Genomic DNA, 11,978 nt, shown 5'->3' with positions numbered 1-11,978 from the left:
AAAGACTAACAGATTTATTTGGGCATAAGCTTTCGTGGGTAAAAACCTCACTTCTTCGGATCCGAAGAAGTGAGGTTTTTACCCACGAAAGCTTATGCCCAAATAAATCTGTTAGTCTTTAAGGTGCCACCAGACTCCTTATTGTTTTTGTAGATACAGACTAACATGGCTACCCCCTGATACTTGACACCATTTTAGAACTGAAAATCCACAATTCAGACCCTCTTGATCACCCATGGTGTCCTCAAACGTTCATCCGTGCAACGCTCTTCACCTGGTGTGCAGCATCCAGCCTGCACCTGCATCCTATTGTTATCTTCACAACTAAGGAGTGTGAATTAATGTATTGAGCATGAGGTTCTCTCTCTCCTGCTTGGCTCGCTCACTTTATTTCTCTTCCTCTGGCTTCAGGAGCAGCTGAATAAGCTGATGGCCACTTTGCATAGCACGTCGCCCCATTTTGTACGCTGCATCATTCCAAATGAGTTCAAGCAGTCTGGTAAGTGTCTGCAGAGCCTCTGAACTACACTCGGGCACAGAAACACAATGCCTTCAGCCCTAGCTTTGGCTGGCTGAACAGCAGATCTTTATCCAGTCCTGGAAGAACTTGGGATATCACTTCATAGAAGACCTCCCTGTCCCTTAAAGGCAATATTACTATGGGACAAGACTCCAATAGAGAGGTTTGAAGACAGGATGGCTAATGAGCAGTTCATTCCTCTGTGGATGTCCACTGAACAGGGAAATACAGGATCACCAAACTGCTTTGACATGCAGTAAACTGGCAAGGACAGTAATAGAAAGCACAAAGTAGCACATGGACTTCTGGTAAAGGGTGGTTATCCCTGATATCTCCCTTTAACTCCTCGTCTACCCATGAATATGCTGTTGGGCTGATAAATGTGCCAGATACTTCACCTCCTGGATTGCCATAGGGGTCAGTGGAATCTCAGCTGCACAGTAATTGCAAGAAGACTGATGGAGCAGGGTTGAAGTGAAAAGGTACACGAACAGGCCCTCTGGTGTTGAACATTTCAGTTTTTCTTGTACCCAGCACAGCAAAGTGAAGGACGCCCTTAATACAGTCCTTTCTCCTCCATTTCAGTTCTACCCACAGTGTGTGAATTCTGTCGATTGCTAACCTCTCCCTCACAGAGGGCGAACTGCGCGAGAAGCTCCAATTGTTTTGTTCCCCTGCTCTGGCTCAGGAAAGTGAAGTGCTGATCTGTTCTATGGTTTTTGTAGGGGTGGCTGATGCCCATTTGATCTTGCACCAGCTGGCCTGTAATGGAGTGCTGGAAGGCATCCGTATTTGCAGGAAGGGCTTTCCTAACAGACTGCAGTACCCCGAATTCAAGCAGAGGTGAGTGTTTATATTTTTGGGGCCATTTGGTAGAGTTTGGGAGGATGGACACATACAACATCCTATATGGTAACCTCCTTGGACAATCGGGAGGTGGAGTAGCGCCACTGCTAACCCTCCTACGTCCGCTTCTCCAGGAACTCTTATTAAGCAAAGACGAGAAACAGAGATGGTTATAAACACTTCACAGCTGGCACCCTTGCCCTCTGGAGACCTTGCTAGAAGAGCCTGCGATGCAAGTAGATATTAACCCTTGCCTAGCTCCAGGGCCATCCTTAGGCATACGCAGCTGCGTAGGGCACCTGACCACCAGGACCAGAGGCGCCAACTTCTCATCTTGTCGGGGGGTGCTTGACCCCCATCCCCACTCCAGGCCCTGCCCCCAAGCCCCCGCCCCGCCTCTTCCCACCCCTGTTCCACCCCCGCCCTGCCTCTTCCCCAGAGCACGCCCCATCCCTGCTCCTCCTCCTCCCCCCAGAACTTGAACACTGCAAATCAGCTGTTCACGGTGCTCTGGAAGCGCTGGGAGGGAGGGGGAGGAGTTGGTAAGCGCAGGGCCGCTGGCACGCAAGAGGCGTAGGGGGAGGGGGCCAAAGGGGGGGAGCGTGGTGCCGGTGGGTGCTCTGCACCCACTAAATTTTCCCCATGGGTGCTCCAGCCCCGGAGCACACACCCACAGAGTCCACACCTATGACTGGGACAGCAGGCAAGAGTGAGTCAGCTCCCGCACATCCAGCACGCGCTGCAGTCTCCTTGCGAGGCAGAAGGCAGGGGCCGTATTCACAGAGCCGAAGGCGCATTCTGCATGAGGGAGAGGGTACGGGGGTCGGGTCTCTGTGGGGAACTGTGACTTTCCACATCATTCTGTCAATAAATCAGAATTTTTTTCTATAGCGCTACTTCGTTAGTGCAGGGACAGTCCAGCAACATTATAGTGGGCTTCATTTGTTTAAATTGGTTTTAATAACATGCACGTGGCAAGTTGTCCAATCCTGTCGACTTACGTTTGTGTTGCTAAGAGCAAGTCGGGCATAGGGGCACCAGTTTAACAATACTGCGAAGGGCCCCATACCTCCTAAGGACGGCCCTGCCTAGCTCTTCTACACTGGTCCTAACAGTGGCTCTTACATCATTACACGTCTTTCTCATTCCAGATATCAAGTCTTGAACCCCAATGTAATCCCTCAGGGATTTGTGGACAATAAGAAAGCATCAGAATTGCTGCTTGGCTCTATTGACTTGGGGGAAAACGACTACAAAATTGGGCACACCAAGGTACTGTTTTTTCCTCTCAGATTAAGCTAAATGAATCCCAGACCGCTGTCATAAGTGTGTCCACACAGGGCATGGCACCAGTTTATGTTGATGTCAAAACCGATTTTAATTCAAGCACTGGGACTTTTGTATGTCGACCAGGCCTCGGAGTTAAAAGTTCCTACAGCAACCTTAGCTCTGCCCTCCATTGCCTTCCATTACGTGACCTCACGGCCCAGAGCAACGTCACATGCTCCTTCTCAAATACAGCGCAAGATAAGGCGAAGGAGGCACACTTTTAAAGTGCCCTCAGGTCCCTCCGCTTTTTACTCGCTCCTTAGTGTATGTCTACACTAGAAACACTATGGGGCACAGCTACGGACATTACAGCACCAGAAAGGGTTCTTCCATCACTGTAGTAAATCCACTTCCCCGAGAGGCGGTAGCTAGAATTCTTTTGCTGACCTAGAAGTGTCTACACCCGGGTTTCTGTTGTCTTACTTACATCATGCAGGGCATGACCTAACTTTGTAGTGTAGACCAGGCCTTAATCAAGTAAAAATTCCACTAAGAATTATGCCCGACTTCAGACTGAGTAAAAAAAAAAGAGAGTTTTTTGCCCCTATAATCTTAGTGGAGCATGTCAGAAATTAATATTTCTGCAAGTATGTTTTGCGTGATCACGTAATGAAATAGACTATTGTGATACACATGCAGAGGCGGAAAAAGTTCAGCTTTTTCCAGGAACTTCTACTGGAATTTTCTAACTTGTATAATACTCCCACTCCACTTACTGCTTTTCTAGTATATTTCATCCTTCAATTTCCAAGTGCTTTATTATATGTCAGTTAATTAAATCTTCCAGTGTCATCATTATCCCCATTTTATTGCTAAAGGAACACAGGCAGAGAGAGGGTAAGTGACCTCACCTAGGACACACAGCAAGTCAGTGCTAGAGCCAGAAATAGAACCCAGGAGTCTTAACTCCCAGACCCTTGCTTATAAAAAGCCCAACTTTAATATTTTATTAATATATAATTCTGTGTACTTACAGCAGTGGTCCCCAAGCTTTATTGGCCGCACCCCCCTTACCTCGTCCGTGTCCCCCGGGAGCCATGGGTGGGAGCTTGGGCTGGGAGTGGGGCCGCAGTCATGGGCCACAGTCAGGAATGGGGCCGGTGCTGCAGCTGGGGGCCTCAGCCGGGAGCTGGGGGCCACGGTCAGAGCTGGGGGCCACGGTCGGAGCTGGGGGCCATGGTCAGAGCTGGGGGCCGCGGCTGGGAACAGAGCTGTGGCTGGGAGTGGGGCCACGGTTGGGGCTGGAACTGCAGCTGGGGCCGCATCCAGGAGCGGCGCGGCTGGTTGCGGGGCCAGGAACCAGTGGCTGAGGCTGGGGGCGAGGCTGGCATGGAGCTGGGGGCAGAGCAGGGCTGGGTGGTGCTTCCTCACTGTCCCCCCGTGTGGGGGCTGGCCCGGGCCCAGCCACAGCCCCCCACAAATGATCCTCCATGCCCCCCCTGGGGGGGACACCAGTGACCTATAGTGATAGTAAATGTAGGTGGAAAGTCAGACAGGTCAACAAAGGCAGAAACCCATAGATGGAAACTAAAAGGGGACTAACAGCCCTGAATAAGCCCAGATACATGACTAAGCCTAGAGACGTGGGCAGAAGTTCACAGTTTCAAAGTTCTGGTGCATGACCTGGAAGCCAAGTCCTAACAGTCTTCTCTTGCTCTTCAAGGTGTTCTTCCGTGCCGGAGTCCTGGCCAAACTGGAAGACATGCGCGATGACCGTCTGGCAAAGATCATGACCATGTTGCAGTGCCGTGTTCGTGGCTTCCTGATGAGGATTGAGTTCAAAAAGATGCTGGAAAGAAGGTATCCCTTCGAAATATGAGACACCATCCGAGAGAGCGCTAGAAACCAATTGCTAACAGGCTTCATTCTCTACTAGGCATCATGAAATGAATCTTGGATGTCAACCCTTGGTCCTGGCACGCAACCAAAATAACGGGGCTATGCACTGTGGATCTATACGGGAATCATGGGGATAAAGAATCCTCCCTTTCAGGCCACAGTAGTGCATTAAAGCCATGTTGCAGCCACAGGGCTACAATAGCTCCACTCCCTCCCGTGCATCTACTCTACTAGTTGATGGATCTATCTAGTGATGGATTCACAAGCCCTGCCTCTGTTCAGGAACCTGATGGTGCAGTGAACCCTTTGGAACACAGCTTCATGGTACACAGTTGGTGTAGATCAGAGTGGGCCCTTAACATCTTGGTCCCAACCTGTGCAGTAGAACGGTATTGTTTCTGCTGCTGCTAGGGGCCGTTGATGGCTGCGAGGTGAAGGAGTGTGGGGAAGAGAGGCAGATACTGCCAGTTAGAATCTTTTCCAGCTGATGCACCATATTTGTTTCCTCCCGTGCATGAAACACCCAGATTCTACTTCAGTGGTAGGATTCCTTCTATCCCAATACCACCCTGCCACCCTTTTCCTACCTCAGCACACTGCCACTGACCTTTCTTGCATCTGGGACTGGGAGAATACTGCTCCATCCATTCCTACCCCACTCAGCGAATGCACCAGCATTACATAGCTTCTGTATACTGGCTCCAGCTTCCTGGCAGGGTTCTATCACACTGCCACAGTGATACCACCTAGTACAATATACACACTGCACAACGAACCTTTGAAAATAATATCTGCTTTAGGAAACAACTGTATTCAATGAAGAGAAAACCCCTCTAGCCAATGCAGAAATGTGAGGTCAGCATTTAAGAATGGACTGAAAACTACATCTCTCAAATGAGCTGATACAGAAACTTGCTGCATACCAGGACAATGTCTTGCTGTCTCAACATTGCCAGGAAACCGGGGACTGTTTCTAAGCCACACAACCTGTTCTGTTTCATTACAGGCTAGGCCTGATGGCGATTCAGAGGAATGTTCGCAAATTCCTGCAGCTGCGCTTCTGGGGCTGGTGGAAATTGTATAACAAGGTGAGAACCGTGCTCCTCACAAACAAACCCACACGCACCACTGTACCCAGCTTCCACAGACTGAACTAAAAGCAGCTGCAATGGGTGGGGTGCTTGGATTTTGAAGATAAAGGGTAGAAAAAAAGAATTGCCTTGCCCAGTTATTCAGCGACAAGTAAATACACTCTGGGTGCCAGTGACTTTCTTGCTAATTATTAACAGGGCAAGGGACATGAATGATTTCCCTCCACGTCTATGCCAGAGCAGTCTGGAAATGGAGGACACGTTGAAATCTGAATCTGCCACCGCCATGAAATGGGAATTAGGTTCTTTGGGAAATTCAAGCCCTGGATCTCCCGCCTCCAAAAAATAAAGTTCAACTCTGCCTTAAGCGGCTAGATGTTGTAGTTCTGAACACTGGGGATGGACTCAGGCTATTAATTAAATCCTAAAACCTAGACCAAAGTTTCTTGGTCCATTTCCCCACCAGCTCAGAAAGACATGGCCTAAATAGGCCAGATGAGCCCCATTCCACAGCAGTGGCTTCTTCTCTCATCTCATAGGCCTATTAAGATTTTTTTGGTGGCAGGGGATGGAAAGGAGCATTGGCCAAGATATTCTTGCATAATAGATGCTGAAGGACCCATACACCAATTTAAGGCCAAATTTAACACAGGGGAACCTAAACAGCATCCGATAAATGTACCTGTGTACCCATTGGGAGCACAGCCTCCCACATCCGCACATGCAAAATTGATGTTGCAAACTTTAAATATTCATTATTCCACCCACATTTTGTGGGTGCGCAAATGTAAATATGGGGTTTTTGCATGTGTGTAGAGGCCAAAACGTTAAAAATGTGGGCCCAATGTCCTCAATTTACCAGAAGTTCAGCACCTCAGAAGCAAAGACACGGAGCCTCAAAGGTACTTAGACATCTTACTCTCCCATTGAAATAAATATCTTTGAGGATCTGGGCCAAAGAGCCTCCAAAAGACATTAAGTCAGATTTTGATCTCAGTTACACTGGTGTGAACCTGCAGTACCTCTAATGATGTTAATGGCACTCAGAATCTGGCAAACTGTCCTGGTTTCTCTGCTGGGTCCCAGAATTGTGAGGGTAAGTCGTTTATTATGATGCCTTTCCTGGAAGTTATCGAAGTCACACTGTAGTGATGAAGCACTCCGCACCGAATCAGTCATTTCAGAAGACACCAGGCCCAGGCAATACGATCAGCTCAGGTGCATTCTGGGGGAAGTTGCTACAGAGAAGATCCATTTGTGAACCTCACTGGCTGAACTGCTTGCTTACAGGTGAAGCCTCTGCTGAATGTGGCCCGACAGGAGGATGAGATAAAGGCGAAGGAAGAGGAGCTGAGGAATGCCATGTCGAAAACTCAGGAACTAATTGATCGTGTCAAACAGCTGGAGGAAAATATGGCCAGCCTCAGCCAAGAGAAGAACGATCTTACCATCCAGCTGCAGGCTGTGAGTTATCAAAAAAAGGATGGTTACTGGTTATGTCTCCTCCTTGGGCCCGTAAGAGGGCACTGGCTATAGCTTTTCCAAATGATTCATAAAAGGGCTTGTTTTAAGAATCTGGAACAAGGAGAGAGCAGTGGGAGATGGAAAGTGAGAGTCCCAGAGAACCACAGCAGGGCAAAGAAAAACCCAACTCTTCCAAAAACAGCAGGAGGCAGAATGGCCTAGTGGTTAGAGTAAGGAAATGGGAGTCAGGAATCCTGGATTTTCTTCCTGCCTCAGCCACTGATTCTGTGTGTCCTTAAGCAAATTACTTGGGGAAAAAATTTCAAAAGCGCCCTCTAATTTGGGTTCTTCCATTTCTGGTTGTTGCACAGTCAACCTGTGGAACTCCTTGCCAGAGGATGTTGTGAAGGCCAAGACTATAACAAAGTTCAAAAAAGAACTAGATAAATTCATGGAGGATAGGTCCATCAATGGCTATTAGCCAGGATGGGCAGGGATGGTGTCACTAGCCTCTGTTTGCCAGAACCTGGAAATGGGTGACATGGGATGGATCACTTGATGATTAGCTGTTCTGTTCATTCCCTCTGAAGCACCTAGCATTGGCCACTGTCGGAAGACAGGATACTGGGCTAGATGGACCTTTGATTTGACCCAGTATGGACATTCTTATGTTCTTATGTAACTTGAAACACCGAAGGCCTGATTTTCAGAGATGCTGCGCAACCACAACTCCAGCTGGAGTCAATGCACCTTTAACATCCTAGCATAGCCGCCGGTGCTTCAGTGGAGCGGCTCTGACCCACTGTAATGGATGTTTGGTGCCACAAGAGACCAGAGATACAGTAGCCTCTAAAATGATAAAGGTTGTGTTTCCCTCCCGCCATTAGGAACAAGAGAACTTGGCAGATGCTGAGGAGCGGCTGACCCAGCTGATGAAATCTAAAATTGACATGGAGAGCCAGATCTCAGAGATGAAGGAGCGCCTGGAAGAAGAGGAGGGCACGGCCTCTTCCCTGAGTGCCCACAAGCGCAAGCTGGAAGGGGAGCTCAATGACCTGAAGCGCGACCTAGAGGGGTTGGAAACCACGTTGGCCAAGACCGAGAAAGAGAAGCAGGTACGAAGCGTCGTCATTATTTTAAGCTCTCTCTTCCTTGCCCTTTAGGGAAATAACCCCTGTCAAGAGCAGGGAACCAACCAGCAAAGCTCACGCAGTCTGAATGCCCTTTGAGAAACTAGCTCGGAAGCTGTCAGCTGTTCCCTCTCCAGTATTCAATATTCCCTCTTCCACAGTCTCTAAAAATCTGTTATTCCTTCTATCTTGAGCTGGGATGAACCTGAATCTACAACTCTCCTTATTGTCCTGTATTAGGAAGAGTAATTTCCCTGTAACTCCCACAAATCTCTCTCTACAGAGGCCTTCAGAGCCCTTCCACATCCTGTGTTAATCACCACCTTCCTTGCACTGCAAAGTTACTGGGTTTTTGCTTAGAAAATGTGCCCCTATGAATCCCTCCCAGTTGCCTTTTATCTAAGTTCCGAGGATACTCCCTCTGTTCCCCATCAACCTTTTCTTATTTGGAACAGTCACTGAAGGTTTAAATCCATGATGATGTTATAGCCTTTCTGTGTCCGTGTGATACGGTCCCTGGGTCACAGTCAGCGGATGCTTGTGGCACCCTGCGGCTTCCCCTGAAATCAGTGTTAGTTAGATAGAAAGCAGGACAGGGTCCTTGATCTTCTACTCCCAGACACCGAGCGGGTGTGAGAGGTCAGTAACAGAGGTCCAGGTTCTGGCCTTCCCGGAGCTAAAAAACTACAAGTTAGTTGATTTGAGGGGTGCTAAAAGTTGACATGGCTGGTCATGATCTTGACTATGTTATCTTCCCTGTCTCCAGGCGCTAGACCACCGAGTGCGAACCCTGACTTCGGATCTCTCCGTCCGGGACGACACAATCGCTAAACTCCAGAAGGAGAAGAGGGCGTTGGAGGAGTTGCACCAGGTAGAAAAATCTGCTCCATTTTCTTTACGGCACCCCAATCGCGTCCTTAGAGTTGCACTCTGGTAAAGGAGAAATGGTGTCCTACGCAAACTATCGAGAGATTAAATTGCTGCACAAATGGGAAAGGATCCCAGGTCTCAATCATGCTGGTGATTTGTGTTTCCTACAAATTGTACATTGCAGAAAAGTAAAATCTTTCTCCTTTGCACTAATGGCTGAGAGATCTATTGTGAACTGCTGGATTTTGTGTGAACAAATGCAAAACACACCTCCTGCTGTTTGTACATGTCGTTTGCTACCTCCTCTGGCCAGGGACTGCGTTTTTCTTACATACAGTGCCGAGCCTGCAGTCAGTCAAAACCCAACCCCCAGACGCATTCGGCTCAGTGGGCTGACCTGGTTAAGGCACATCCGTTTCCACAGCGTAACATACAAGAAGTCATGATAATGAACTATAGTGCTAGTAATAGTACTGAATTAGTAAATGTTCTGCAGGCTCTTTTCCTCACGTAATGACGTCTTTGTGAGATGTGAGCTCACTAATGTGGTCTATTCTCACATCTCAGCTGAGCTAGGAAGAGACTGCCTTTTCCTGGGTGCAAAAGATGGTGTGTGGATTAGCCAAGAGCAAACGAGGGCAGTTCTTTTGTAACGATACATGTTGTCACTGGGCCAGATCCTGCAGGTCTTGCTGACAACTTACACAAAGCTCCCATCAATGTCAGTGGGTGTTTGGCCTGACTGAGGAGGACTGCAGCTGTATCCCAGGATTATTACTACCATCTACTACCTTTAATAAGACACTAGGAAATTATATGAATCATTAATAAACCTGTTACCCTGAGGCGCCTTCACTGAGAGTAACTAGGGTTTTGGATGGTGTTTTTCTTATTGTCAGGACAAGGGTAGCTAGTCTTCCAGCCAACACAGTGCACCGCCAATAGCTCTTTTCTCTGTCTCTCTCTTCCTAGAAAACTCTAGATGACCTGCAAGCTGAGGAGGACAAAGTGAACCATCTGACCAAGAACAACAGCAAACTTACCACTCAGCTACACGAGGTGAGGACTGGTGGTCTGAGATTGTCATTTCATTCATTACTGTGTGAGGGCTTGTTTTTAAAGATTGATACGTTGGGTGCCTCTGATGAGCATCTACTGCCCGGGTGTTATCATTACTGAGTGCTTGTCTCTACCCAGCCAGCTTTTTCAAATTCTTGTGGCCATGGATTCTCCTCTCCCCTTTTATCTCTGATTAGCTGGAGGACAACTGGGAACAGGAAAAGAAGATCCGTGCCGAGGTGGAGAAGGCCCGACGGAAGGCTGAGGGTGACCTGAAAATGACCATTGAAAACCTCAATGAGATGGAGCGAGCCAAACTGGACTTGGAGGAGGTTGTTAAGAAGTAAGTGTCAGTCCATACGGAATCTCATTGTGTGGCAAATACTCCGCAGTCAAAACAGGGCAGCACCAGGGATCTGATGGCGTTAATTATACCTGAAGACCACTTCATTAGAAAATCACTAGTAAGAGTTCCTCTTGGGATCCTAGAAATCCATTGCTAACCTAAGGCCAGGAGGAAGTGCTGTCTAATGGTTAGGGCAGAAGACTAGGAGTCAGGACTCCTGGATCTTACTCTAGAATCTTTCTCCAACTCATTGTCTGATCTTTGGTAAGTCAGCCTCTCTATTTTCCCTCTTACAAAATGAGTATAATCATACCTATCTCGATGGGTGTTGTGAGTGTTAACTGATCCTTATTTCTACAAGGCTCTGTGAACAGATAAAAGCTGTCCTAGAAATGCAAAGTATTATCGCTAATTAGATCATTATTATAGTGTCACCACTGACTACTCTAGTGATGGGTCTGCCAGCATTTCTCTGGCATTCCTCCCCTTCAAAATTAACTTTAAGGATGTAAATTCTCAATTACATATTATCGAAACCACTGCTATTGTTAGTTAAATAGCTAAGTAGCTAAGTAAATGAATACAGCCATTAATTAGTAGGTGCAAAGCGTGATACTGCCAGTCCTAGCAGAGAGCTCAGCAGGAAGTGCAAGGCTGTTGTGCTCTCGTGCAAGGGAAGCTAAGTGCTGACACAAGTAAGGTTAAGCACTAATATCGCTCCTCCACACTGAGTGAATGTATTAGCTTCCCTGGGTGGCCATGCCTTTACCCTCAAGGGGACATAGTAAAAAGGGGGCAGGGAATGGACATGACTGAGGAGAAATGAGCTTAAGTACTGAGGCAATTAGCTATGAATTGCCTACTTAGCCCTCACTCCTGCACAGCCTAGCTCAGGGGTGGCCAACCAGTGGCTTCAGAAGTTAATATGCGGCTCCTTGTACAGCCACCGATTCCAGGGCTGGAGCTACAGGCGCCAACTTTCCAATGTGCCAGGGAGGTGCTAATTGCTCAACCCCTGGCTCGGCCACAGGTCCTGCCCCCACTCCACCCCTTCTAGGGTTACCATATTTTGAGTGTCCAAAAGGAGGACACTCCACGGGGCTCCGGCCCCGCCCCCAGCCCCGCCCACTCCCCCAGCCCCAACTCCATCCCTTCCCCAAAGTCCCCGCCCCAACTCCGCCCCCTCCCCTGCTTCCTGCGAACATTTGATTCGCGGGAAGCCTGAAGCAGGTAAGGGGTGGGTGGGTGGGTGGGGGGAGGAGGCGCGGCCCAGTCTGGCCCCCCCCGGCGTCTCTAGCCTGGGTCGGCTCGGGCCCTGGGGTGCCGGCCCCGGGCTAGCCCCCGGCCGAGCACCCCCAGCCTGCCCAGCACTGCCGGTCCCCGGCCCGGCCCCCGGCTCGGCACCCCGGGCCCGGCCCGGCCCCAGGCCCCCGGCTCGGCACCCCGGGCCCGGCCCGGCCCCAGGCCCCCGGCTCAGCACCGCC

At 49.1% G+C, this 11,978-nt stretch overlaps 1 protein-coding gene and 1 long non-coding RNA gene across 2 annotated transcripts in view; one reads left to right on the top strand and one right to left on the bottom strand.

Annotated features, from left to right (window-relative positions):
* LOC117884421 (myosin-16) overlaps nt 1-11,978 on the top strand; it is a 49,134-nt gene that overhangs the window by 17,266 nt on the left and 19,890 nt on the right. The window contains exons 16-25 of the mRNA XM_034784798.1: nt 412-499; nt 1,246-1,363; nt 2,518-2,638; nt 4,359-4,495; nt 5,541-5,622; nt 6,916-7,089; nt 7,977-8,204; nt 8,986-9,090; nt 10,062-10,148; nt 10,346-10,491. Coding sequence (XP_034640689.1) covers nt 412-499; nt 1,246-1,363; nt 2,518-2,638; nt 4,359-4,495; nt 5,541-5,622; nt 6,916-7,089; nt 7,977-8,204; nt 8,986-9,090; nt 10,062-10,148; nt 10,346-10,491 — 1,286 coding nt within the window. The remainder of the gene's footprint in view (nt 1-411; nt 500-1,245; nt 1,364-2,517; nt 2,639-4,358; nt 4,496-5,540; nt 5,623-6,915; nt 7,090-7,976; nt 8,205-8,985; nt 9,091-10,061; nt 10,149-10,345; nt 10,492-11,978) is intronic.
* The window catches only part of LOC117884424, a 28,827-nt gene continuing 24,970 nt past the window's right edge, over nt 8,122-11,978 (bottom strand). Inside the window, exon 7 of the long non-coding RNA XR_004647557.1 lies at nt 8,122-10,420. This is a non-coding gene — a long non-coding RNA (uncharacterized LOC117884424). The remainder of the gene's footprint in view (nt 10,421-11,978) is intronic.

Source organism: Trachemys scripta, chromosome 10, assembly GCF_013100865.1.
Source record: "Trachemys scripta elegans isolate TJP31775 chromosome 10, CAS_Tse_1.0, whole genome shotgun sequence".
Classification (NCBI taxonomy): domain Eukaryota; kingdom Metazoa; phylum Chordata; order Testudines; family Emydidae; genus Trachemys; species Trachemys scripta.
This window is presented reverse-complemented; position numbering and strand designations above follow the sequence as displayed.